Below are 26,574 nucleotides of genomic sequence, written 5' to 3' on the forward strand. Positions count from 1 at the left end.
GAGAGCTTCACAGGTTTCGAGCTTGGATTCATACTTCGAACAACCAGAGCAAACGACTCATCATAGCTCTATCTAAGGCTTATCTAGACCTATATTGACATTGAGGCATCTTCGTTTGTCTCTCAAGTCGTCTTTTTTTCCATACCTCGGACAAACGTCACATGCGAGTCCAGAATGGGCGGCACCGAGGTGCGGTCAGATTGGCGCTAGGCTATGACGTCGTACTCAAATGGCGGCGAGCCGACCACCCTTGCAACTCGCCATGCAGCTCGCGATCACTGGTTCTCATCACGCACGCGACCGTGTGTGCCCTTGGTTAAAAAAAAAATAACGACATTGATTCAACACTGATCAAACACTCGAGGCAGCGTGCGCCGTTGCGATGTCATCCAAACAGGCCCTCAATGCCCTTGGTCATGCCGTTTCAGGCTCCATCGGGACAGCTATATCGACCTCGACTCTCTACCCACTCGATCTGATAACGACTCGACTCAAAGCGCAACGCAAGACTGCAGACACTACCAGCGACTACGATGGAATTATTGCCGCCTTCAAAGGGATCGCTGCAAACGAAGGAGGGACCAAGGCCCTATACAGCGGTCTGGGGACGAGCGTGGCCAAGTCTGTTGTGGACAGCTTTCTATTCTTTGGGTTCTACAACTACCTACGTCGACGAGACCGGACGCCGAAAGTTCTCGAGGAACTTGCTATTGGCGCTGTTGCAGGCGCCTGCGCTCGAGCCCTAACCACTCCCATCTCTAACGTGGTCACTCGAAAGCAGATGTTGGGGGACGAGCAGTCGCTTAGGGAGATCCTGACCGAAATGAGGCGAGAAGGTGGTTTGCTTGGCTTGTGGTCTGGCTATTCGGCTACCCTGGTTCTTACACTCAACCCCAGCATCACTTTCTTTGTCAATCGGCGACTTGCGGCGCGCATTATCCCAGCGCTCGAGGAAGAAGACTTCCCCATTGCATGGATCGCCTTCTTGATTGCTGCCACGAGCAAGGCGGCCGCCACCGCCGTCACCTATCCTTTCCAGACGGGCAAGACACGGCTACAGATGGCGAGCGGCTCGATCGACCTGGCAGAGCAGGATGAGAAAGGACAAGAGGCCAAGTCAAAAACGAAACGGATCCTAAGAAGGATAGTTGAGTTCTTGGACCAGAGCATATTTGGGGTCATCCTTCGCATCATCAAAACCGAGGGTCTGCAAGCATTGTACGCAGGGCTCCGCGCCGAGCTCCTCAAGAGCTTTTTCAGCCATGGCCTAACAATGCTCACCAAAGGGGTCATTCATAGGTTTGTCGTCCGGGTGTGGTTCATGGTACTGCTACCTCACCTACGGCAACGAAGACTGCGGATGAAGTGATGGATTCTCGACTGGGTCTGACATGGACTAGCATTGGAAGGCAACACTCGACTTCTCCACGGTGCTGGCTCCTCGAGCCGAGAAGCCTGTTCCTTCGGACCGAAGGGCCACCAGGCCGGGAATCGAGGAGCCCTTGGCTACTTCATGTTTCTGGGACTTAGAAGTCAGAGGCACGTCGCAGACGTAACAGGTCAGGGGCGGGTCGTCCTCTGAAGACGACTTCTTGGTGGACGGGAGCATGAACTGCTTGACACAGTTGTGGCACATTACGTGCCCACATTGTTTAGCCATCATGGGGTTGGAGGCGTTGGTGAGCATCTTGCGACATGAAGGACACGTTCTCTGCTTGCCGGTCGAGGTCTCCTCCTCGTTGAAGTCGATTGTAATGAGGTTTTGCATGGTTATCGGGTGGGCGTCGTCTGGCGATGATGCCGGGCAAGTCGGTACGGTCTTGGCCTTCTTGACGACAGGAGGGAGTTTACTTGTTTGGGCATCTGGAGTAAGTGATGGAGTCCAGAAGGAAGGGAGCGTAGGTTTAGCGGCCTGTATTAGAAAACATGTGTTAGTCAGGGATAGCGGCATGGGGATACATCTGTTAAAGCACACCTTTTCATCATCAATTGCCTTTCTCGCCTTGACTTTGTCCTCCCGCGCAATGCGATCCAGCTCATCTTGATCAAGCTCGAACTTGCGCTTCGTCCCTACGAGAGCTAATGCATTCTCGCCACTTGTAGCATCTGTAGCCGCATCGTCCGTTTTCGTCACGGGTCCCTTTCTCTTTCGGTCCAGTCCAGCTTGCGTCAATTCGAAATCCGCGACGGCGCGCTCGCGATCCTGCTCGTCCTCGAGCGCTCTAAGCTTCGCAGCCTCCTCCTCTGCCGCAGCGCGAGCCTTGTCGGCGCGCTTGATGTCCTTTTTCTGGGTCAGGATGTTCGACAGGGCGCACTCGCGACAGAAAATGTCGCCGCGACGGCAGGATACGGGATCCCGGGCGATGTTGAGGCAGAGACCGCAAGAGCCAAAGGGGAGGAACGAGTCGCGATGGAGACGGGCTGAGGACGAGGCCCAGTGTGATTTCGCGAGGGCGCGCTCGTGCGAGGTGAAGACGGGACGAGAGGTGTTTCGTTTGCCTTTTTTCTGGTTAGTCGAATGGCGGGTTCGAGGTGAAGGCGGGAATCGAACCTACTGTGTGACATGATGAGAGCCGCTTCGTATGGTGACGTCGATGTTTGCTTCGAGGATAAGGAGGAGCTCGTTCTTTTGAATGTCGCGATCGGGAGGTTCGTGAACCAATTATAGTATAAGGGTATTAAAGAGGACGCCGTCGCGAATTTGAAGTTCAGAGCAAGTGTTGTTGGAGGTATAAGAGAAACGAATGTTGAGGTTAGAGGAAAGACGCCGATGAGCTGCCCCCCGACGAAGCACGTTATTCTCCAGGGTAAGTCGGAAAAAGTTGGCAGTGGGTCCGTCATGAGTCCGCGTCTCCCCGTCGCGCAGAACTATTCTCAATTATATACTTGTTTGTATAACTCCTTCTCACCAACTCGAATCGATAGATTCACCCCAATTGAACGGGGTTTCTTCTATTCAATTGCTGCTGGACGAGGCGTGAGCTAGCTCACGTTTTCTCGCCAGCCCGTCTTCGACGTCATGTCCGACTCCGATCCTCCTCCCGCCCAGCCGAGTTTGCCATGGCGCATGACCTCGACGGCTCTGATGGGCTGTGTCAGTATGCTCACGAGAGGGTTCATGTACGGCCTGAACGACCTTGAAGTGCGAGGGCTGGATGGATTGCTGGGTGTGCTTGAGCGGCGGAAAACTCAAGGCCGCGAACGTGGGTTGTTGACAGTGTGTAATCATGTCGCCGTGTATGTGAAATCTCATTGAAACGCAACATTTTTTACTCTCACTGACCATGAATTGAATTCATTCTCTAGACTCGATGATCCTCTAATCTGGGGCATTTTGCCATTTCGCTACGCTTTTGACGGTGCCAATATGCGATGGGGCCTCGGCGCCCACGATATTTGCTTCAAGAACAAGTGAGTTCCCAGGCCTCGATGGGTGCGCAAAGGTTGACCGGTGCAGGGCCACATCGACATTCTTCATGCTTGGCCAAGTACTTCCCACTCATAGGTTATGGCACTCTCCGTATGGCGGCTTATACCAGCCAACAATGACTCAAGCCATCAAGCTCCTCTCTGGTCCATCTCCATCATCCTGGTCGACAGCCTCAGACTCGGCCCTGGCCACAATTCCACCTTCAACACCAGCTCCTCCTGTCCCCGAACCTCTTTTCTTCTCTACCAATGGCGTCGACAACTTCACAGCACCCGCTGCCTTCTCAGCCAACCGAAATGCTTGGCTTCACGTCTTCCCCGAGGCCTGTTGCCACCAGAGTCCGGATAGTGGGCTACGATACTTCAAGTGGGGTGTATCTCGCTTGATCCTTGAAAGCGACCCGGCCCCTGAGTTCATCCCCATGTTCGTCCATGGGACTCAACACATCATGGCCGAGGATAGGGGCTTCCCGAGGTTCTTACCACGCATTGGAAACAAGGTCAGGATAGTGATAGGTGAGCCAACAGATGTTGACCAAGTCTTTGGCCACCAGCGGGCGGCATGGAAGAAGCTTGTTGAAAAGGGAGATCCAGAGTTGCTCAGGGATAGTCCGGAAGCCAGGGAGCTCAGGGTCTCCGTGGCCAAGCGTGTAAGGGACGAAGTCGAAAAGTTGAGAGAGAGCATAGGCTTCGCAGCCGAAGAGGATGGCACAGCTGCTCTGGCAGAAACATGGGCCAAAGATCCTCACAAGAAGAAATACAAGAGCCCCGTTGATGGGAGTCTTGTTAATAGACACTGAACAGAAAAAGAGAAACAAGTAAAAATCCCAACACACGAATTAGCCCGTCCAGTTCGCTGAAGCAAAGAGAATCCCATGCCATGCCAAAGAAAATGAAAAGTCGCCCTTCGCAATTCGATATTAGTTGATTCTGGTTGGTTGTCAAATGACGACAGCAAGTAATAACGACACCAGCCACGCTGCCATCAATCAATCACCATGATCCAACTTCTTTCGCGCCCCTTTCTAATCCATGCTGACCCCGAACTCCGTAGTGCTTGCATTCGTTACATAATAATTCCATAGTTTTGAGGTTGCTGCGTCATCCGCGCAACTAGATCCAAGGAGCTTAAACAGTGAGCACATAGATAGAGCTAGCAATTTGTGAATACGCTCAAGCTAAGCCCGCCGAAGCGCTGCGGTTTGTCCAAAAAATCTAGTAGGCGTCGAAACCTTGGCCTGGGACCGACTGGGGATAGGCACGGGCCTGTGCCTGAAGAGCTTGCTGTTGCTGTTGCTGTTGTTGCTGTGGGTGCATCAACAGATCACTGAACCAAGCATGCTGGAGGGCCTCGTGGGCACTGATTCGCAACTCTGGTCGAAGCTGGAGCATCCTTTGCAGCAGATCGATACCGGTTGAGTCAATGGCCGGGAGAATGTTCCGGAGGTCCTGGGTGGCGTACATCTGGAAAGTCGGCTTGTACTCGGGAAACTGAGTAATGCCGGGCCAGGTGCGCTCTGTGGGTGTCCCCATAATGCGGAAGATGCGGATAATCTGGTCCTCATTGGTGGTTCCAGGGAATAGCGGCCTGCCGGTGAACATTTCGGCCATGATACAGCCGGCAGACCAAATGTCGATGCTTGTGTTGTATGTTCGGCTACCAAGCAAAACGTCGGGGGCACGGTACCATAGGGTGACGACTTCGTTGGAGAAGGTGTTGACGGGGATGCCAAAGGCGCGGGCGAGACCAAAGTCACCGAGCTTGAGCAGACCCTTGCTGTTAATGAGCAGGTTCTGGGGCTTCAGATCGCGGTGGAGGACACGGTTCTGGTGGCAGAAGTCAATACCCTTGAGAAGCTGGTACATGAACGACTTGATGGTGGCAGGCTTGAGGGCGCCGCGCTCGCCGTGGGTGTCCATGTATCTTTTAAGATCGCCGTCCATGTACTCGAAGACGAGCATGAGCTTGTTCTCGGTGTGGATGACATCGTGCAGTCCAACAATGTTTTCGTGCTTGAGCTCCTTCATAAGGGAAATCTCTCGGATGGCGGTCGACGGGGTGCCCTCTTCGGAATCGAGATGGATTTCCTTGAGCGCCACGAGCTCTCCAGTTTGCCTGTTACGCCCTTTGAAAACCTGTATCGCGTAATGCATCAGCAATCAAGACCCTCGGTTTCGCGTATCATATAGGAAGAAACTAGCAGCGACAAAGGGTGGTGTGGTGGATGATGGGGCAAGGGCGGGAGGTTGAAGCTTGAATGATCAGCGCAAACTCACCGTGGCATAGGTACCCTCGCCCAGCTTCTCGAGCTGCTGGAACGAGCTGGGATGTCGCTTTCCGTCCATGATGAATCGTTCCTTGCGCAAAAAGGTTCTGGTGGATAAAAGAGAGGGTGAGGCGGCAACAGCAAACGTTTGGGTAGCGAGCGGTGGGTGGATGTTCGGCTGGCGGTTGAGGAATGGAGTGTCACCGACTTTGACTTTTGGGTTGGAACTCGGGACTCGAACACTTGTAGAGGGTGTCAAAAGGAAGTCGGAGGGTCCCGGGAATGAAGAAATTAGCAAAGAAGAAAGCAAGAGATGATTTCCTTCTCCCTGGAGCTGCCTGGTGTTGGTGACGGAGTAGCAAAGTCGCCCTCTTTTTTTTCTCGCCCTGGTCGCTTTTCGACTCGCGCAGCCTTTCCTCGTAGTTGCCGCCTGAGATGGAGGGGGAGAGCAGAGCAGCCCCTCTGAGGGGCCGAAGGGATGGACCCGACAGCGAAAGGGGAAAGGTTGTTGACCCGCTACAACGATATAGTGCGCGTATGGGTGTCAACTATTCACACCGAGTGCCAATCTCAACACCAGATGGAAGATCCAATGTCACGGGCCACGCTCATCACTCAATAGAGTACGAATGGCGCCGCCGACATAGGCGCACGCGCACCCATTCAGCTTGGCCCCACACACCCCCACCTGCCGTGTATGGTGTTGATGGCTTATCGCCCCATGCCCCGTGTCTCTTAACAGCCCAGCTGGAGCGCTATCACATAACCCCCTTGCGATATCAAGCCATCGTCATCGAGCTACGCTACTTTCCCACATCTCCCGTGTCTGACTTGACAACTCCATAACTTCACCTCGTTCTCCCTCGTCCTGTGATATTCCTCCTGACTGCTTCTTTGTCCACCTGTTACTGTCTCTCGCCGGCGAGGTGCTGTAGATGGGACAACCCTCCCTTTGCCAGATATACACCAACAGCATCCCTGCATCGCGCGCCAGCTCGCCTCCCTCTGCACCATGAGACCTGTCTTGCCTGCGAACCACCCCCTCAATAACCAAGCCTCGGGTCGCTCAGGCCGGCCAGACAGTCTTGTCTGTGGTCCCTCGACTGCTCCCACCTCGTGCTTCATCACCAGCGAGGCCGACCTCGATGCTCGCCGAGATCGCTCTCGTCCAAGATTCCGCCAGCAAGCCGATCGTCGCAAGTGCAGCCGTAGCGCACGCGAGCCGTCAACCCCGCGCCGAAGGCCTTCGCCCGCTCGCATCGACAAGGTTCCATCTTCAACCTCGGAATCAGAGGAATCGATAGTCGAGCAGGATCCCTTGGTTCTCCCTTCACGACCGAGCACTCCGTCCTTGATCGGCCTCTCACGACCCGAATCTGTACTAAGTGGCTCCTCTCGGAGTTATTCACTTGCTGGACCTTCCATCGAATGTCCAAGCGACTCCCTGCAAGACGACGCATCTTTACCAGAGACCGACATGGCCGACAACCGGGGTCATGACAACTCCATCCCTCAGCTAATCATGCCCAGCCTGACGGTGCCACGCCGTCGTCCTTTTTCTGAAGTGGGCAAGTCACTGGGCAAGCTGAAGATAATGGTGTCAGGTCAGAACGGTATGTCTAGCCATGAAAGGAGCGACATTTGAATGAAACTGACCATATTTCAGGTATTGGTAAAACCTCACTCATCAAGACCTTGGCACAACGTTGCGAGCACATCGTCCACATGGATCCAATAGAGAACAGCAACGCAGTGCATGCAACTGAAACATATGCCAGCTCAAGGCCTCATCCATGGTGGCGATCCGACTCTGACCTCACAGTTACCACGCGGAGACGTATCTCAACTACTGGTGATGTCCTGGATAGGAATGTTTGCTTTGTTGAAAGCCCTAGGCATCAGCACGGCGCTTCTGTACGTTCTCACATTATCTCGTCTGTAACAAATCATGTGCTGACAACTCCCTTAGGGGCCTTGGCGTGACCTACATTATGTCGAGTCTCACCTGGCATCTCTCATTAGCAAGCCTATGGCGGATTCCGATTTGCTGGCTCTGGTCAACTCTGGAGGTGTCCCAGTTGTGGATGCTTTGCTCTATCTTATCCCTCACAGTGGTGAGTCTCTTCGTTTGCAACACGACCAAGCCTACTAAACATATTCTAGGTCTTACACGGGAGGATGTGCAATATATCAAGCACGCTCAGGGAATGACTAACGTTATACCCGTCCTAACACGTGCTGATGAGCTCGCTGCAGAAGAGATTAGGCACATCAGACAGCGAGTTGCGAAGCAGTTGGCCAATGAAAATATCGACTATTTCTCCTTCGACGGCCCTGAACCATCCGACGAAGCCTCTCGAGTGTACGCCATCTCGACCAAAACTCAAACTGACTACGATACCATGGACGCCAGCGTCCTGATGAACTCGGAATACAACCCAACCCTTGTCCCGACCGACCTGAGCAGGCTCGTCGACCACATCTTCTCACTGGATGGTAGTGCTCGGCTACGCCATGCTGCAGCTATCAAATGCGTCAAGTGGCGCCGTAACCATGGCGATAGTCTTCTCCAGAGTGCTCTTTCCAGCGGTTGCATGGTGTCTCGAACCGTTCCTCAGAGTGCCTTGAGGCTGCGCCCCTTCCGGCGATCTCAGAGCTGGGAACGACTGGAGCTGTACAACTGGGCCAACAATTTACGGCAAAGTCTCCACTCGGAGCGGCTTTATCATCTGATGGAGGAAAGATCGAACTCAAACGCTCCTGCGTACGAGTCATCCCTTGTACGGCTTACCCCGGACGGGAACCAGCAAAGACGACCGAAGAAGCGAAACACCAAGACGCCCACTCATCAAGATCCGCTTGGGCTATTGCAGATAGGGGGGAAACTCAAGCAAAAGGGCATGTTTGCGCTGGAGATGGTGAGCAGTTTCGGTTTGATCGGCTTGGTTCTTTCTCGACTAATTCACTCCAACTGGGCAGACGGCGTTTGCTCCATTGTCGGGACGAAAAGGATGGGGATGGAGGTAGGTCAGCTAAACATGCTGTTGCCTCTGTAAGGGCGAGGGTGGTTTGTTGGGGCCATCACCATGGGAAAATGGTGTTGGCCGGGATATGTACGGGTTCCTCAGTGAGCCTGATGGAATGTAGGGGTGCTGGAAATGATGTGTGCCGGATTTGCAAGATACCCCCAAATACACTACTTTTTTTTTTCTTGAACTGATTACTTTATACTCCCTTGCTTTAACGATGAGTGTATTGCCAGGAATCCTGAGATCATTGAACTAGATTCGCCTCCCTAAACACTATGGAAAGTCGTGTCCTCCCTGTGAGCACATCTCCCTTACTGTCAGTAATGCTGAGTGACGTTTCCTAGGGGTCGCTTCTCACATAGAAGCGGTTCTATCGCCGTATTAGCAGAGCCACGGTGCCCCTTTTCAGGAACTTCCGTAGCGAGAACTGTGTGCACCTATAGTTGCCATGACATGGGGACCCACGCTCCGCGACCTATTGCCGAGTGATGTACCTCATATCGGACAAGATGGTTCTTGACTCAAGTCTCAGTGGGACTTCTTGGTGGCTTTGGGTGGAAATCCAAGGGCAGTGGCCGCAGCTTGGAGATCTGGAACGTCATCCGCTGTTCGAGAAACATGAGCCCATCGGATAGTGCCATCACGGTCCACAGCAAAAGCGCCACTCGTCTGCCACCGCGAGCCGCTCTCAGTCGGCCGGTTCCAGATGCCCTCGTTCTTCCCGAGGCTGAATGCGGACCACAGCGTGACCGGGTTCACGGCGTGCCATGTTGAGGATATGCCGAGGCCCCATTTGGCGTAAATGTCGCGGCCCTCGTCAATGACCATGTCCACGTCCCAGCTGCCGCCGACCTGGGGGAGCCAGTGGTCTGTGGCTTCCGCCGAGGAGTGGGATATGGCGATGCAGTGGACTTGGTGGTGTTCCTCCGAGAGGGTCGCGAGGGATTTGAAGGTTTTTTCGGCGACTGGTTGATGGTGAGCGCTGGGCTGTGGATACGAGCGCGTATGGGTTACACATACAAGGACATCCGCAGTGGCGGAGGAAGACGACTATAGTAGGTTTTCCGTCTGGAAGGCGAAGCTCGGCCATCCAAGGTGCCTTGGATCCGACCTCGACAGGAGGACCGACTTCTTTGGCCTCGGGCGTCTTCCAAGACTCGAGCTCCTTCCAGAACCCGGTGTTGCCGGTATTGCTATCTGCTGGAGTAGCTTGGGACATTTCTCCTGCTGTGATTATGTATACAGGCTTGTATTCGTTTTGTAAGGGTGATTCGTGGGTGAGAGAGGTAGATAGGTTGTCGTTGTGCGAGGTGAGTTGTTGCTTTTGAGTCTCGTGATATCCGAGGTGGTGTAAGTGTGCCACCTCTCCAATGACATAATGCGCCTCCCTTGACCGACCATGCTGAATTAAGTGATCATGTCTTTGGTAAGGCACATCGAAATATGTTTTACACGCAGCAAATTACTGTGATAACATGTTGATTGACACTTATTACTCTCATCCAGACCTTTGCAGTGCTTGAAGCTGGTGACATGATTAGATAAGCTAACCAAATGCCGTATTTTCCCACCCACCCAAATGCGTTTGTGTAGTGTCAGATTATGGAAACACCATGTGAAAATGCTTGATTATTGAGTTTATGAGCTGTGCATAGTGGCAACATTTGTCCCTTCGTCCTTTCATTTCCAGACCTTTCTGCATGAGATATATTTGTTTGTTTCATCTATATCTTCATATTGACGATTTCCGATGCGTGAGATTATCAGTCTCCAGCTTGGCCAGCTGAGTAACTATGCGGCCACTCACTTCTGGAATGCTCAGGTAAGAACAGTATTGGAGCACAGATAGGAGGCATCACTAACACAAAGCTAGGAATCATATTTCACGTATTCGGCTGACGAAACATCACCCGTGGACCATAATGTTCACTGGAGAGCTGGCGTAGGCGCTGATGGCTCCGAAACATTTCTCCCACGGACAGTCATCTATGACCTTAAAGGCGGCTTTGGCTCTCTGCGCAAGATCAATGCCCTTTACGAGGCAGAGTCGGAGGTTGATGCGGCCTCTCTATGGTGAGTTGCTGCTTAGGAAGGGCATGAACTCAAGGCTTACAACTCCTAGGTCAGGCCAATCTGTCGTCCACAAGCAGACGCCCATCGACCCCAGCGCCTACCAGCAAAGCCTGGACGCAGGCACAGAACCTCCCCAACTGACGACGTCCACTGTGAGATACTGGTCTGACTTCTCCCGCGTCTTCTTCCACCCTCGGTCTCTGGTCCAGCTTTATGACTTTGAGCTCAACTCCACAACCATGCCCTTTGAGCGCTTCTCCATGGGCACTGAGCTGTTCTCCGTCCTCGACAAGGAGCATGAGCTCGTGGACCGAGACTTTCGACCCTTTGCGGAGGAATGCGACCGGTTACAAGGGATCCAGGTGTTTACCACCATCGACGACGCTTGGGGTGGCTTCTCGTCCTCGTATCTTGAGTCGCTGCGGGACGAGTTCCCCAAGTCCTGCATCTGGACCTGGGGTCTGCAGAGCCCCCTGCTCGACATCCCCAGAGCCAAGCGCCAGTTGCGACTGGCAAACCTGGCCCATAGTGTTGAGCAACTTTGTACCCAAGCCTCGACTCTGGTTCCATTGTCTCTGCCCGAAGGTGACTTGTCGGCTGGCGTGTCGATGGATCGCCGCTCAGCATGGCACACATCTGCTCTTATGGCGGCGGGAATAGAGACTGCTACTCTGCCATCGCGTCTGTCACAGGGCTCTGTTGGTCAGCCCGCTTCTCTAGATGACTTGGCCGAGAGCCTTAATGCGGCTGGCAACCAGCCCCTGGCGAGCATGCACATGTCTCTGGCAACCACCAAAGATGCGCCCGAAGACAGCCGCATCGATGTTGACTTCTTCCAAGTAGGACGGCAGTGGAATAGGCAGCATGTTCAACAACGGGATACGCACAAGCACATATTTGGCGCAATCCTGTCTTGCCGAGACTTGGATCCTCTGGAGAATGCAGACCAGGATGAAGCTGGACGCCTCGGTCAGGGTGAACGCCCAATCATTGGCAACCCTGTTGTTCGCAAGTATGTAACACTCATTTGTACGCCTCGCAAGAGAACTCACACTAACTCTTATCACCTAGATACGATTCATCTCTCCGGTTCCCTCTGTTAGATGCCTACCCGCAGATCTATTCTCGAGTCGCAGGGCAACCCAACATTGGTGTGCAGACCACCCTTTCCACCAACAGCTCCATGGTCCAGCGGATCAGGACATTGCGGTCCGAATCGGCACGGCTCGTGGCGCTCAACGAAAGAGAAGACTTGAGTAACGGACTGGCTGAGCTTGCAGACGCCTACCAGGAAGGTTGGTTCAGTGGCAGCGATGAGGACGACGACGATCTGTGAGAGGATATTGCCATATGGATGACAAGGCCACATGACATTCTGCTCATGGTGCAGCTGCCAACAGGTATGCTGTTTAGAGCGAATAGCCTTTGGTTGGCATGCATTCCGTGGATCATCTCAGGTTGGATCAAGCAACTCATGCACACTGGTCTTTGCAACATGACGTGACACTCGATGAATGAGTTTGATGAGGCCCATTAGGCCTCAAACACGCTTGTATTGATCTAGTAAAGCGATCTTCCTAGTTACAGGAGCAAATATGGAATTGCTCAAATGCTTCAAAAAGAAGTGCTCGGAGCCCTCGGAACGCCGCCCCCTGGACTCGTCATGTCGTCGCAAGACGCGACTGTCGTCTAGGCTAGTTGCCCTCTCTGCACGCGATACGATACGTGCCTCTGCTGAGATAGGTATTAATGTGAATTATTCAACCTGTCATTCACGTGATGCCACCAGCAATGGGTTGATATTTGCGACTGCACCTGCGAGCCCTCCGAGCCAAGCAGATCAGTCAAGATGAGAAAGTCTTTCCCCCCTTATCTTTTTTTTGTGCTTTTTGTTTCATGTTAGTATGGTTATTGGCTTCTGAAGCCACGATGCCAAGCCTTTTATGGACTTGCCGGGATTTCGAGAGTGTGTTTGTGTGGTCCACACAGAATCAAGTCAACTTCTTTCGAGTCAACATCTGTCAAGGAGACATTCTGGGGATGCGAGATGGTATACTCAGCCAGCGGCCGCAACCGAGGCCTGTTGTCTCTTGGCGGGAGGGGGGTTTTCCTATCGATCCATTAGTTTGTCCCATCGCTTGAGGGGCCTTGTCGTCGACGACGACGCATCTTGGCGACCGAGGGGGGTCGCGTCGACAAGAATCAAATACCTCTGGAGGTCCGCGTTTCTTGCCGTTTGCCGCGCCCTTAGCGCCCGCAGGCTTTCTTTGGGGCTTCTTCTCGTCAGCGTCAAAGACGTCATCTGGCAGGTTGAAGCTATGTGAAAGTCAGCAAGCTAGGATGCGCTGGTATCTGGGGTGTCATGTTGCAACTCACTTCCGGACGTGTTGCACGCCGATTGACACGGTCGTCTTCAGCTCATCCTTGTACTTCTGCCACGAGGTGCAGAGCTCCTTGAACTCCTCAACCTGGTAAGATAGATCAAGAGATTTGGCACCTGCAAAGTCAGCATCCCCGCAACTCAAGGATAGACGCTCAAAACATACCTCCGCTCAGTTCAAGACCGATGTAGTGAGTTGTCGTGTAGACGTCAGTCACACCGGGTGCCACAGGCTTGACTTCATCAGAGGGCTCGGACTTGACAGCTTCAACCTTGGCGACGCCGTCACTCTCTGTCGTTTCGGGTTCGGACTGGATGGGCTTGCTGTCCTCCTCAGATTCGGGCTTGATGGGCAGTTCGGCTACCGCAGGTTCGGATTTGGCTACAGGCGTCTCCTCGGTCTTCTCTGTACACAAGTAATCAAGGCTGCCATCTTGCACAGCGGCGATTTCCTTATCGTTATGGCACCGATGATGACGCTCATAGCCCTTGTTGAATGCATGGGCCAGCGCGATGGATGGATGTTGTTCCAGCTTCTGTACAAGCATTCGCACCTTGGATTCAACGTAACCAGACCAGATCTTGTGGTCTTCCTTGGACTTGGCCGAAGAAATCACAGAGATGTAATACTTGTAACCCTGTGTGAAGAAAGTGTGCTTGACGAAGAGATCACTCCAAGGACGCTTGCCCACCATGATGCTTTCGGATATCTGGAGCGCTCGCTGAAGCTCTCTGTTAATGACCCTCATAGAAGAGCGAGTGATATTGAAAGTTGCACACATGGAGGGATAGGCTGGGGTGATGACAGGCATCAGATGAAACGAATCTCCCTTGTATAGCTAAGGCAGGATTAGAAATGGGTTCTTGGGGGCATCGCTGACAAGACTCTTGACATACTCTTGGATTCCAGACTCGGACGGGAAGTGGCCCATTCTCGATGGGCTTGAGAAGCACAGGTTGCGGCCAGCGCCACTGGCTGATGACGAGGAAGAACTTGTTGACGATGACGGATGGCGTGGCTTTGGGGTAGAGCTGGCAGACACGTGCGACGAGCATTGCCCAAGCTACACCACCGGGGAAACCCATGATGTTGGCGTAGACGGCGCGTCGTTGTGCCCAGAGCTTGATGGCGCGCAGCGCAAGCTTGAAGGTGCTCTGCTCGGGTACCAATGTCAGGATTTCGTCCGTCACTCGTGTGCCGTTGAGCGATCGCAGCTCTGCCTCGTCCAACCCGCGTAGTAGGCCCGAGTCCTTGAGATCCTTGAATTCGGGAGGGAGCTGTTTCTGGATGATCCTAGAGAAAATCAAGTCAATGCTTATGCCAGAGTACTCAAATTTGATAATGGGCACAAAGGCGTCCGTCACAACGGCCAGGCCGGTGATGGCATCTTTGGGGGCCATTGAAACGAGCAGATCGGGAAAGTATTTGAAGTAGTCGTCTCGAGTGACGTATTTGGGCGCAACGATGAGGGTATCGATATCGGATCCTGGGCCGTAAACACCAAGTCGGTAGCTGCCGTAGGTGAAGACCCTGCCTCGCGCATTGCGGATGAGGACATCGTTCTTGGGTTCTTTCTCTTGAGCGACTTGACGGATGAACGCGTTGGTGATATTTTGAATCGACGCGAGAACTTCCTCTCTACAGCCGAATTTGTCAGTCCCCGTGCTCGAATTTGCAAAACACGATCAAAACCTACCGCTTGGCCGTGTCTGCCGGACTCTCAAATGTCTTTTGACGTTTCAGCTCCTCGAGGAGAGCATCAGTGGCCCGCAATTCTGCATCGGTAGGGAGCTGTGACGAGATGGGCGGCGTGACGCCGTAAGCCTGATCGGTAGTCATGGCTTCGGCGCAAGAGGCACCTGTCGAGGTCGGCGAATTCGGCGCCGGAGGTGAGGAACGTCAGGGTGGGAGCGATCGAGGCGGGGATCGAGGTCGGCGTGATGACGAAGAGCTTGGAAGCCAAGGCGTGGTCGAGGGAGCGATTCAGCTGGTGTGATCGAAGGCAACGGTACTCTGCTATAGCCCAGGCCTTCAAGCCTCTCCAAGGGTAGCGCAAGGGAGGCGCCGTGCAGGCGAGGGCGCTGGGACTCTGGTATGTAAACAAATACTGGCGATGGCTGGTTGAAGGAGGTAAGGGATGGCCTAAGAAACAGGATATCGCGGGTATTTGTTGTGGTGTGAAGAGGACAGCGAGGTTGAGCAACTCAGAGTGAGAGAGTCGCTTCGGACTGGCTCTTACGAGGCGCGGCAAGGCTGCACAAACGCGGTGGTGGCAGAATCCCAATGCTTGAAGAGTGGGTCCAACTCCTGAGTTCAGTACGTCTGACCTCGAATTTTGTGTGCCTCTGTACCGGGCTGTTAAAGTGGAAGAGGGAACTACCGAATCAGGCAATTTATTTGGGAAATAAATATTTCTCAATGCATGCGCAATGAGGGGCTCCCTTGGTGCTTATTTTCCTCTTGCGAATTTGCCCTGAATAGTCACGATGAATGAGTGACATGCACGAGGCTGGGCTTGTGATAAAAAATATTGTATTGCATCACATCGCAGGCAAATCGTCTCGCGATATTCACTTAAGAGACACCGATCCCCTGAGACGCACGTAAGACATCAGTCTTGGCGCACCATCCAACCGCCTGCTTTCCCGCTGACGCTCGCCCGCACTGGCGCCCCCTTACAGGCAAATGCAGCCACTCTCAGCCCTCATTCTCTGCTGACCGTGCCGCTGCTGTGGTGCCGTGAGTGGCCGACATGCACTGAGCGGGGTCCGAGTATGCGATTGACCGGGGCGTGAACCCACATCCCAGCCCGCCTGCCCTGTCACGGCCCTGCCACTTACTGACACTAAGTACAACGCGAAAACGCGGTACGAACTTTAAAGGGCATTTTATTTGCTATAGTTGGCGATACATTGATTGACGACACGACTCATCCCACATCCCCATAGCGACCTTAAGGGCGAGAGATAACCGGTTCAAGGAGAAAACTGTCGCCGGCTGCGTCTTTCAACTCTGTCCTTTGTCCATTACGCATCCTCTCTTCGCAGCTGCACCCTCGCGGCCTTTGCATTATGCCGCCCTCGGCCAAGAGGGCCTCCAGGGCTCGCCGCGAACCGCGTAAAGCAGCTGCCACTTCACCCGCCGAGATCCAAGAGTCTTCACCTACCCGCCCAGCAAAGCGTCGCAAGAAGGTATGTAGCAAACGAAACGACTATCTGGCTGCGCCTTGCCTTGATCGCAGCCTCAGCCTTGCCCGCACGCTCCCGCTGACAACTGAGCCTCTCACGCAGGTCCAAGAAGAGGAAGAACCCCCCGCGCCCGACGGCGACCAACTGGTGTCCCAGATCGCACAGCACCTCCGGAACCAGCCTGTACAGGCCAGTAAAGACCACGCAAATGCTATCCATCAGGCCAACGGGGACGGAGTCAAGGCCTACGCCAAGGTTACTGCCCAGGACTGGACCTTTTACATCACCAAGTTGGTCGTGAATATCGGCCGAGCACCCGAAACCTCGCATGCATCCCACGCCGCCGCCTCCGGAGCCGACGACGATGACCAAGTACACATTGATCTGGGCCCCAGCAAGATGGTGTCGCGTGAACACGCTACCATCTCCTTCGAGTCCAAGGATGAGAGGTGGTTCCTTCGTGTCAAAGGCCGCAACGGTGCCAAGGTGGATAACCAACCACTCAAGGCTGGTCACGCCCACCCTCTCACCAGCGGAGAAGTCATCGAGATTGGCAACGTCGAGATGATGTTCGTTCTTCCTACCGAGATCTCCCCCCTCAACGTCCACCCAGTCTTCCTCCAACGCGCCGGCCTCAGTGCAGACTCACCCCAGTCGCGATCATCACGCCGGCAACCCCTCATCGCTCCGGCCCCGCCGGAATACAAGCGCCCAGGCACGCCACCGTCAGCTCAAAGCCATTCGAAATCACCAGCCGCAAGTACCCCGGCCGTAATGATCGGGGCCAACGGAGTAGACCTAAGCCAGGACGAGAATCAGCACATTAAGCCCCAATACAGCTACGCTCAGATGATAACACAAGCCATCCTGAACGCGCCTGACGGGAAGCTCAATTTGAATGGCATCTACACATACATTACAAACACTTACGCTTACTATCGTCACCAGCAAGCTGCTGGTTGGCAGGTGAGAACTGTCCTAAGGGTCTACCCCTCATTCGGTTGCTGACTAGTCCTAGAACTCGATCCGACATAATCTGTCTCTGAATAAGGCGTTCGACAAAGTAGCTCGGTCCACAGACGAGCCGGGCAAGGGCATGAAATGGCAAATTGTCCCAGAAGTTAGAGAGGAGATGGTGCGGAATGCCTATCGTGTTGGTCGCGGCGGCCATCGTGGATCGTCTGCGCCCTCGTCCCCCAGCCAGCTCGCCTACATCACCCATGGCCCCAGGGATATGGCATCCAGAGAGCCTCCCTCTGCTCGCAAGCGAAGAGCCTCGCCCCCAGCTTCACCACCTCCAAGATCATCGCTACCGATCGCACAATCGACTCCGGACCGGCCATCTGATCGATCATTTGGGAGAAATGCCACTCTAACTATCGATGGAAGTCCACTGCCCCGCCCCAGGAAGACCCCCGGAAGGGATTCGTCATTCTCAGTATACCAGCCTCAGTCACCCACGCTCACCTCTTCGTATCAAGAAGACGGGGGGTCCTTCGTCACACCCGCACCACCAAGAGTCCATCCCAAACTCGCGCCTCCAAGTACAGCACAGCGACCCAGTCAACATATGCCGACAAGTTCACCAGCACCTTTCTGGAAGTACGCAGACATTGGCAGCACTCCTCTCAAACCGCTTGGGGGTTATGACATAAGTCCAACAAAGGCTGGTGGTGATCTGCCACCACAGAGCAGCAGTCCTCCCCGTGGAAACAAATCTCCTCCAAGTAGTCCATCACGTCGCCAAAGGTCCAGCCCACACCCGGTCACTGAACCAGCTGAAGTCGAGGAGGAAGGAGGGTTTGATCTTAGCAAGTACGTTTTGAGGTGCTCAATTGTCCCTCTGATCACAAGCTAACATGATGTTTCTAGGGGCTTTCAGAGTATCGGTTCTTACCACGCACCCGTCGGGAGAGGCGCATCCATTTTGGAAGGGCGTATGTAAAATGTTCATAACTGGGTCTTGTTGGTTTTTTGTATAACGGGAAGGGGTCGGAGCTGGTCTTTGAACCATGTACATTTTGAGCTGCCTGGCCTACTGCGAGGTGGTCCCTGATTACTGGCGTACTGAGGATGTGTCACGGAGACGAATGGAATGCACTGATGAATACATGCTGGGTCAGGGATTTGAGTTAGGTTGACTGGCGTATTGCTCACAATGCATGGATGCTGCCAATATGGGTTCACTTGAGAGTTCGTAGTGGGAGATGGTATGCAAAAAAGAACGGGCAAACCACGCCCAGAGTTGAATATCGCCATGTGTAAGAGTGAAGATCGTCCTCGCCCAGTGGCCTAGAGCCTTTTTTTTGTGTCATATATACATAAGTTGGAACCGCGCCTCGAGATGCAAGTATGTTTGACCACGCCGCCGTCCATCCACCATCCTATGCCCACCTCAAAGGTCCATTTTCCGTATCCATACCAGCCAACTACCACAATATACAGAATGCCTTTTTTGTTTTTACTTTCCCGCCCATCTACTTGTACACAGCGGCGAGCCAATATCTCAGCCACATGGAGCATCATAGAGATCTTCGTAAACAGTCGTGCGTGACCTTTATCGGGCACCAGCCTGGCCTCGCCTCTTAGGGTTTCCACGGCTAGGTCGCTTCTTGGAGCTCTTAGCCCCCTGCTCGCCACCCTCGATGAACTTGATGAGTTCATCAATGCTGCGGGAGTCGACCTGCGCACCCGGGCCAGGGCGTCCGGGGGCCGCAGCGTTCTGCGCCTGCGCCTGAGAGGCGGTTGCGTTGAATCGGATTCCGGATCGGAGTCGGCGAGCCGCAACGTCCTTGGCGTGCTTGGCGATGGAGACGGCGTTCTGGGTGAGCTGCTCCAGCCAGCTCTCGGCCTCCTTGGTGTTCTTGTCCTCGGGTCCAAGCTCGGCAAGGAAGACGTTGTAGGACTCGCGCATGCGGTTGACGGCTCCCTTAGAGTCGCGGTCAAGGGCAAGAGCCTGTGCCAGTTGGAAGAGCAGAGTGGCGGAGTTGACTGACTGCTTGCCAAAGACAGACTCGCACACTCGGAGGGACTCCTCGAACCAGAGCCTGGACTCGTGGTAGGCCTTGAGATGCTGCAGCATCACGGCGGCGTTGTTGATGGTAGTGATGGAGTCGGGGTGGCCAGGGCCATAGATGACCTTCCACATCTTCAGGGCATGCTTGGAGTACACCAGAGCACCCTTGCTGTCGCCAACCTGGTGAAGGAACAGGCTCAGGTTGAGGTAGTTGAGAAGGGTCTCAGCGGAGTCAACACCGACAGTTCGCTCGGCGACGATGATGGCCTTGCGGGCAAGCTCGACAGCAGCCTCCTTGTCGTCAAGCTGGTAATACAGCATTGACAGGCTGTTGTAGACGCGAGCCACCTCGGGGTGCAGAATTCCGTAGATCTGCTCATGCAGGGACAGAGACTCCAACAGGAGCTCCTGGCCAAGCTTCTTCTGGTTCTGGAGGATGGAGATACGACCGGCCTCGAGAGCCTCCTCAGCGAGGGCGCTGCGAGGGCAAGAGTCCTTGATCAGGGGGACCAGGTCAACAACGTCGTCAACGCTGAAGGTGTGGATGTTGGCAGAAGCAGCAGTCTCAGGAGGAGAAGCGTCACGGGCCTTGTTCTTCTTCTTCTTCTTGCTGGACTCGCCGTTGGTCTGACCGTTGGCGGCAGGCTGAGGGGCTTTGGGAGCTGGAGCAGGGGTGGCAGCCGCTGCTTCAGGGGTGAAAGCGTAGTCCTTAGCCTGGACCTGAATACCGATCTTCAGGCATACCTCACGGAGGAGCTGAACAGGGCGGAACTGGTTGTGCCAGTCCTCATCGAGCTCATATCGGAAGCGCTTGAGAATCTGCTCCTCAATATCTTCCCGAAGGCTCTCAGGAGTGACCTTCTCGAAAGAGAGATCAGCATCAGCGTAGAGAGTTCGCAGAGAAGGGTCAATCTCAGCGACAGGCTTGGAGTTGAACTTGTGGCCAAGAAGACAGTTGAGGAGGTGCGCAGTGCAAGCAGGGACGATAGGCACAGGCAGATGGCGGAGGTACACGGCAGACAGGTGCTTGAAAGCACGAGCAACCATGTCCTGGACGCAAATCTCGCGCAGGCAGCGCAGCCGGCCGTCGTTAGCGAGCTCGGCCACCTTGCCCAGATACCTCACATTGATACCACGCTTGTGCAGGAGTCGGCTCAGGGACTGGCCATCCATGGGGAAGCTGATATCGGAGTCGGAGAGTTCACGGAGCAACTCGGGGATGACCTGCTCACGCAGGTAGGCGCCGGCTGCCCTGACCTCCGCCTCATCAGCGGCAAATTCGGCCTTCTCCTCCTCGGTTTGAGGCACTTGGCCGCTGAAAGCATCGGGGTTGAGCGAGAACTTGAAGTCAGACAGATCAGGCAGGTTCTTCTCAGCCGTGGAAGCCTCGTCCTCGCCCTCTTTGTCTTCCTTCTCTTCGTTTTCTTCCTTCTCTTCGCCATCCTTCTCTTCCTTGCCCTCCCTGGCATCTTCGGCTTGCTTCTTCTCCTCGGCCCTACGAGCAAGTTCCTTATCCACCCACTGCTTCATCTTGTATCGTCCAAAAGAGTCGACAAGCTCAGGTCGCAGGACAGTCATACGGTGAGGGTAGGCGTCGCCATCCTCAGGGAGACCATCCTCGTCAAGCCAAGCGATATCGAGAGGGCTGATGCGGTAGAGGTCCAGCACATACTTGCGGCCATCGGTACCCATCAAACCCTTGGTCTCCACGCTAGCCTCCAGATCAAATCGCTTGCCCTCCTTGTCCCAAACAGGGTGCTTCTTGACCTTGAGCGCCTTGGAAAGCTGGGCAAAGCCAGGGGCGAATCGCTCGTCAGCAGCGACAATATCCTTTCCGTCCACCGCACCATAATCGATCTGGTTCTCACCGGGCTCGCGCTGCTTGAAGATTCCAGGCACAATACTCTGTCCGACAATTCGCTTTCCGACATAGTCGACGACCACGGTGGCGGGAGTGAAGAGTCCCTCAATATCGAGCTGGTTAACAAGCTTGACGCCAGCAACATCCTTGCCGGTGGCGACTCGAGCAGCTTCATCACCTCCCTCAGAAGTAAAAGTACCTACACCATCAGCACCAAAGGAGAAGAAAATGTTGTTGTAGACAAAGATCTGTGCGTCCTTGCACTCTGTAGGGTTCAGGGGAGCAATCTCGCCACGGGCAACCATGACAGCGCCACGGGTGGCAGCATCATTGTAGTCGGCGAAGAGCTTCGAGATCAGGCGCTCACGGAAGACTCTGTCCTGCACAGTCTCACGAGGAAGCTCCTTGGCAGACTGGAACTCCTCGTTCCAATCGCGAAGAGTGTCGGTGTTCTCGACGCCAGCAAGCAGATAAGTCTCTTGAGATCGCGTAGGATCGGGGAGATGTGTGCACAGAGATGAGCTAGGTGAAGGCACCACCCAAGGAGCTGCCGGGATGGCGTTGGTAATCTGGAAGGTTGCAAGAGGGTCTCGCTGGTTGTTGTACTCCTGGAGCTGGGTAAAGGTGTTGGTGAAAGAAGGTGAGATAAGCTCGATCAAGCTCAGCAGCGAGTGAGCGGACTGGCCCTTGGGCGCTGGCCGAGGGAAGGGGTCAAACTTGGCGTTGGAAGACTTGTTGACGAAGAAGCCGGAGACGTGGGAGGTGATCTGATATTGCTCACCCTCGGTAGTGGTGACGACGAGGTAGAGCAGGTGGCCTCGTTGTCGCAGGTGAGGAGGAGGGGGGTTCCAGGATGACAGAGCGATCTGTTTCACCGTCTTGGGAGCCGGCTCGGTGGGCTGGGGAACCAAGCTGGTAAGTGAGGGCACGGCTTGGAAGTCGTAGTCCTTGATAGGCAGCTCCTCAGTAGACTCCTCAGTGCTGCCCTGGGCTTCGCTGGCGACAGTCTCGAAGAGGGACAGACCGGGAAGCAGGCCTTGGGTTGTGTCTGATCGGTCACCGGCAGCACCAATGAGCTCTCGAATGCGCACAAGGTGGATGCGAGCCTCTTTCTCGGTATATGGGTCCTGAACGAGGTGAAACTCGGGAGTTGCGCCCAGGTCAGGAATCTCGGCGAGGGGAATGAAGTCGTTGATCTTCTCGCCGTTAAACTCGAGGTGGAAGCATGTGTACTGGAAGGCGGACGGAAGGTCGATGATGGACTGGCGGACCTCATGAACCTGTTCTTGAGACGACACCTGAATATCTTGGTGAGCGGGGGGTCGTGGAGGGGTCGAGTTAAGCCGAATGACGGACCATGATCTGCATCTTGCTGGCCTTGGCGTCGGGCAGGATGATGGTGAGAGTTAATAAAGCTGTAGACGCATTAGACATGCCGTTCTAATCGTCATTGAGAGGCACAATGCAAGGTACCTTCAGCGCCGGTATCGACGTCTGGAGCTTCGGCCGCCATGGTGTTCTCGGGCTCCTCGGACGCATCCACTACGAGACGAATTAGCTCCCCGCTCACGACAAAAGCAGCAATGGCAATGGGTAAAGCAGTAGTAGAACCGAGAGCATGTTCAATTAGCAAGCCCAGGACTTAACAAGACCCTGGACTTGACAGGCATTGACAAGGGCGGTCTAGTTTGTGCATCAAATACGTACCGTGCGCGGGAGCGGGAGGAGTAGGGTCTGAAGCCATGTTGAAAATGGAGGGGTAGGAGAAATTAAACGGACAAGGGGGAGATGGAACGAGGTGAAGGAGGGGGAAAACCAGGCATGGGATATGCACTGGCAGAAGAGGGAAACAATTGAAACGACGTTGTTCGTCGATGCAAGTAAAAAGATGGATGGAGTGACGGGACGAAGGGGAGGAGGAAAAAAAATTGACGGCTATTGGAGTTGTGGTGCGGCGGCAATGCCCCGGCATTACAGTCCGGACTCTGGGAGTACCCGGACATTGGCCACGCGACAGAAAAAATACCTCTTTTTTCTTAGCGATGCTGCGGGTATCCAAGGTACAGTCCGGGTATTCCTGGGTAGGGCCCGCGCCGGCGCATCCACCGAGGCCGGCGGCTGGATCCCCAGATGCTTCTCGGTAGCACTAGGCCAGGAACGGAAGAAAGTAAACATGGATACTGGCCATGACCACAGTTCTTTATCCCACCCACAACAGCTCATGATAGCACTCATCATCGGTCCAGGGCTCATCATCAACTGCTTTTTATCTTATTAAAGACTCTTTTTTTCTTTCTTTTTTTTTTCTCACCTCTCAAGCATCAAGCCTTTGCTATTACATTCGAGTTTCTGTTCCTTAGGATATTGGCATCCATATCAGAATGGAAGGGCCAGTCCTCACTGTCCCCTCGCCGTCAGCCCATCGCATCATGGCTGGAGGCTCAAGAGGGGACAAGTCTCAGCCTTGGACTGCAGCACGATGTCAGCGGCTCCTACGTCAACTTCAGTGTCGCCTGGTAGCCCTACGAAAACTTGTCAACGAAGCCCAACAACAGACAACAAGCACTCGAACGAAACGACCCAACACCGATGACGACGCCACGGGAGCCCGAAAGCGAGTGCGCTACACATATGGACGACGCCGTTCGGCTCCAGCACAGACAAAACCCGCAACAGCAGAACTGTCTACGCCTCCACGTTCCGTGCGTACTCTCGGTGCGATGAAGATCGACCGCTCATCGCCAGGGGAGGGACGGGTTGACTTTCCGACGCCCTTGCTGCGGAAGTTTCGCGAGCAGTCAGCAACATCTCAGCCATTACCTACCAAGTCCGAATCAGCGAACCCATCTTCGTCATCTCTTGTTGCCGACCTACAATCCCTCCGCCGGATCATCCCTGAGAGCCAATTTCGAATCTACGAAGCCATTTTTGGATGGATGAACACTCTACTTCAATCGACCGAACCGCTATCGCAGATTACTCACCCCAAATCGCTTCTAGGCATGTGCCTCCGGAAGGTTCCGGCTGCTTTGGCCGCCATAGAGGCTTGGGACAAGCAGATCGCAGAGGAAGAAGGCACCAGGTTCAAATGGGAGTCATCCAAGGCGTCGACAGAACTCTACGGACAACTTGAGGGCTTTGGCGCGACAGGTCTCGGCTGGAAACCGTTGAAACTGGTCGTCCGGGCACATGCCTTGTCTCTCCTGGCCGGAGCTGTATCAGAGGGATTATTCGAGCCTCCCTTTGTACGACTACTAGCGGAGCTTTGCATCAGTCTCGAGTCCAGCGAGGAAGCGGCCCGGCTCGTATCAAGCCTCGATTGCCCCCTGGCGGCGCCTCGCAGCTCATCAAGCACCCTTGTGGAAAGCAGCACAGTTCAGCCACTGGGCGTTATAGTCAAAAGCCTGCATAGCCAACGTTCGTTCGGTGCATCCTTTGAGTGCCTCTCAAGCCTTGTCCGTACTAAAAAGCTATCGCTGAGTTGGTTGACATCAAGGGCATTTCAGGTTGTCTGGACTCGAGGCATCGAGGTTTTGAACAGCAGCAGCCCAGCACCCTCAGCCATCGACTTTATCTGTACGGCTATCGACCAACTAGTGTTGCACGACGGCAAGAAAACAGGGGCAGAGAAAAATCCAGAAGAGCAGACCTTGGTGAGCGTCCTTGCTGCACTGACAGCGGCAGCATGGACGCTAGGTACCGAGAGGTGCGACACCCCAGGACCGTGGAGGAGACAAGGTGCTCGACGGATGTTACACGTGCTCGAGTGTTGCGTCGTTCAGCAACAGAAGCGTCGTGGAGCGTTTCGAAGCAATAGTCTCTTTACCCTCGCTCTAGCACGATTCATTGCTACGGCCATGATCGACAGCGATGTCATCGATCTGACAGCGAAACAACAGGCGAGTCAGGAGTGCGCCAGATTGTTGACAGTTGGAAACGGAACACCGTCCCGATGGCAATACCGACAAACACTTTTGATGGCCTGCTTCGTTGCGCAATATCGGGGACGAGCATGTGGACTAGCGTGTCACGATGTCTTATCGGAGATATGTGCAACTCTTGATGGTTTTGGGCTTCCCGATTGGTTTCACGACGGTTTGAGATCGGACGGGGCCTTTGTTTTGGCGCAGAAAACAAAGGACCTCCGAGATGTTGCTTTTGCTGAGAGCCTTCCCGCGGCGGGCAAGGGCACTCTGGAGACGACCACCATGTTTTCAGGCTGGCGATGGGAAGAGGGCATTGGCGAATGGGTGCTCCCCAGCCCTGAGCCAAAGATAGGAGGTGAGCCGAGACAGCATCAGCATAAACGGGAAGCGAGGGGCCAAAGGAGCACAGATCTACACCAAGATGAACGAGACCGGGTCAACGGCCCTAGATGGAACGGGCCCGTCCAGAGTAGCAGTGCCAGATGCGACAGAAGCAGCTCGGTGGGGAGCGACGAGGATGAGGACGATGACGACGAGGCGGGCACCACCGAAGACGAGGAGGAGCATGATACGAGCGTGACCACGGTCATGGATATGGACATGGAAGACAGTGAGGATGAGCTTGGCGGTTGCGCACAGATGGAGGGCTGTAACGGGGTCAAGGCCCGGTTACCAGCACGGGGGATTGGGATCTATACTAGGGATCCCAGAGGAAGCACGAACGGTGGGAACAAAAGCAGCAGAAGCGGAGGCACAACAACCGTAAAGGTGATGAAGAGGATCAAGCGCGCGGGCAGCACACGGGCCCGTCAAAGGGCCGGGTCCGAAAAGCTCGGCAGGGGCAGACCGGAGAAGCAAGATGAAGACATGCATCTGCCGGCCGGGCTTGACTGGGACGACGACGAGCTTGGGATGCCCTGAGTGGCTTGATAAGGCAATTATAATCAAAACAAAGTTTGAATTGAGGCTCGTCTGGCCGTCGCGAATCATTGCACGTCTCAGTGTCTGTCTCAGGCCTTGGCTGGACAGCATTCCCCTCGCCTCAGGGGCCCAAGTCTTGGTTACGACAGCATCTGTCATTGTGGGGCTGGAGCCACTTGAAACCGCCGTTCCTGTTCCCCGTGAAGCTCGCGAAGCAATTCTCTGAGACGGGATCTGCAATTGGCCCATGTTGCTCGTTTTAGTACCTATCGGAGAGGGCTCACACACGGCACGCGTATGCATCTCGAATTGTCGCACAGGCCACACCTGTATGCACCGCACTCGAGATAATTTTTCCGTTGGCCTCGGCCACTTCAGAAGCAAAGCAACAACTTAGATTGAGGTGCGTTTTAACATCATGCCCAGGGACGCGCCACAAACGCCCTGTGCCCTTGTTTCAGGACCCCGTCCCGCCCCGCCACT

At 54.4% G+C, this 26,574-nt stretch overlaps 11 protein-coding genes across 11 annotated transcripts; 6 read left to right on the forward strand and 5 right to left on the reverse strand.

Moving 5' to 3' along the window:
* Window positions 1–382: 382 nt before the first annotated feature.
* Window positions 383–1,369, forward strand: NCS54_01052100 (Hypothetical protein; the record flags this gene model as incomplete). Its single annotated transcript, XM_053155825.1, has 1 exon — window positions 383–1,369. One exon carries the CDS (start codon window positions 383–385, stop codon window positions 1,367–1,369), a length of 987 nt encoding a protein of 328 aa, XP_053011800.1.
* Window positions 1,370–1,396: 27 nt separating this feature from the next.
* On the reverse strand, window positions 1,397–2,565 carry NCS54_01052200 (RING-type domain-containing protein; the record flags this gene model as incomplete). The annotated part of the gene is made up of 3 exons (XM_053155826.1): window positions 1,397–1,912; window positions 1,976–2,499; window positions 2,556–2,565. The coding sequence occupies 3 exons, from the start codon at window positions 2,563–2,565 to the stop codon at window positions 1,397–1,399; spliced, it is 1,050 nt and encodes a 349-aa protein (XP_053011801.1).
* A 454-nt stretch (window positions 2,566–3,019) lies between these two features.
* On the forward strand, window positions 3,020–4,229 carry NCS54_01052300 (Tafazzin family protein; the record flags this gene model as incomplete). Its single annotated transcript, XM_053155827.1, has 3 exons — window positions 3,020–3,237; window positions 3,307–3,411; window positions 3,458–4,229. The coding sequence occupies 3 exons, from the start codon at window positions 3,020–3,022 to the stop codon at window positions 4,227–4,229; spliced, it is 1,095 nt and encodes a 364-aa protein (XP_053011802.1).
* A 415-nt stretch (window positions 4,230–4,644) lies between these two features.
* Window positions 4,645–6,126, reverse strand: NCS54_01052400 (Hypothetical protein; the record flags this gene model as incomplete). Its single annotated transcript, XM_053155828.1, has 2 exons — window positions 5,707–6,126; window positions 4,645–5,565 (listed from the first exon to the last, which is right to left on the reverse strand). Exons 1-2 carry the CDS (start codon window positions 5,773–5,775, stop codon window positions 4,645–4,647), a joined length of 990 nt encoding a protein of 329 aa, XP_053011803.1. The 5' UTR covers window positions 5,776–6,126.
* A 582-nt stretch (window positions 6,127–6,708) lies between these two features.
* On the forward strand, window positions 6,709–8,752 carry NCS54_01052500 (Septin-type G domain-containing protein; the record flags this gene model as incomplete). Its single annotated transcript, XM_053155829.1, has 4 exons — window positions 6,709–7,309; window positions 7,363–7,610; window positions 7,666–7,810; window positions 7,860–8,752. 4 exons carry the CDS (start codon window positions 6,709–6,711, stop codon window positions 8,750–8,752), a joined length of 1,887 nt encoding a protein of 628 aa, XP_053011804.1.
* Window positions 8,753–9,253: 501 nt separating this feature from the next.
* On the reverse strand, window positions 9,254–10,058 carry NCS54_01052600 (Thioredoxin domain-containing protein; the record flags this gene model as incomplete). The annotated part of the gene is made up of 2 exons (XM_053155830.1): window positions 9,746–10,058; window positions 9,254–9,690 (listed from the first exon to the last, which is right to left on the reverse strand). The coding sequence occupies exons 1-2, from the start codon at window positions 9,942–9,944 to the stop codon at window positions 9,254–9,256; spliced, it is 636 nt and encodes a 211-aa protein (XP_053011805.1). The 5' UTR covers window positions 9,945–10,058.
* Window positions 10,059–10,475: 417 nt separating this feature from the next.
* NCS54_01052700 (Protein DML1) lies at window positions 10,476–12,134 on the forward strand (the record flags this gene model as incomplete). The annotated part of the gene is made up of 4 exons (XM_053155831.1): window positions 10,476–10,547; window positions 10,599–10,798; window positions 10,848–11,810; window positions 11,870–12,134. The coding sequence occupies 4 exons, from the start codon at window positions 10,476–10,478 to the stop codon at window positions 12,132–12,134; spliced, it is 1,500 nt and encodes a 499-aa protein (XP_053011806.1).
* A 720-nt stretch (window positions 12,135–12,854) lies between these two features.
* On the reverse strand, window positions 12,855–15,018 carry NCS54_01052800 (Poly(A) polymerase; the record flags this gene model as incomplete). The annotated part of the gene is made up of 6 exons (XM_053155832.1): window positions 12,855–12,908; window positions 13,009–13,114; window positions 13,175–13,295; window positions 13,345–14,017; window positions 14,076–14,817; window positions 14,876–15,018. 6 exons carry the CDS (start codon window positions 15,016–15,018, stop codon window positions 12,855–12,857), a joined length of 1,839 nt encoding a protein of 612 aa, XP_053011807.1.
* A 1,232-nt stretch (window positions 15,019–16,250) lies between these two features.
* On the forward strand, window positions 16,251–18,312 carry NCS54_01052900 (Hypothetical protein; the record flags this gene model as incomplete). Its single annotated transcript, XM_053155833.1, has 4 exons — window positions 16,251–16,370; window positions 16,470–17,333; window positions 17,386–18,182; window positions 18,240–18,312. The coding sequence occupies 4 exons, from the start codon at window positions 16,251–16,253 to the stop codon at window positions 18,310–18,312; spliced, it is 1,854 nt and encodes a 617-aa protein (XP_053011808.1).
* A 612-nt stretch (window positions 18,313–18,924) lies between these two features.
* On the reverse strand, window positions 18,925–22,988 carry NCS54_01053000 (Clustered mitochondria protein-like protein; the record flags this gene model as incomplete). Its single annotated transcript, XM_053155834.1, has 4 exons — window positions 18,925–22,542; window positions 22,601–22,659; window positions 22,718–22,786; window positions 22,952–22,988. 4 exons carry the CDS (start codon window positions 22,986–22,988, stop codon window positions 18,925–18,927), a joined length of 3,783 nt encoding a protein of 1,260 aa, XP_053011809.1.
* Window positions 22,989–23,673: 685 nt separating this feature from the next.
* NCS54_01053100 (Hypothetical protein) lies at window positions 23,674–26,091 on the forward strand (the record flags this gene model as incomplete). The annotated part of the gene is made up of 1 exon (XM_053155835.1): window positions 23,674–26,091. One exon carries the CDS (start codon window positions 23,674–23,676, stop codon window positions 26,089–26,091), a length of 2,418 nt encoding a protein of 805 aa, XP_053011810.1.
* Window positions 26,092–26,574: the final 483 nt, after the last annotated feature.

The sequence above is a fragment of the Fusarium falciforme genome, chromosome 8, assembly GCF_026873545.1.
Source record: "Fusarium falciforme chromosome 8, complete sequence".
In the NCBI taxonomy this organism is placed as follows: Eukaryota; Fungi; Ascomycota; class Sordariomycetes; order Hypocreales; family Nectriaceae; genus Fusarium; species Fusarium falciforme.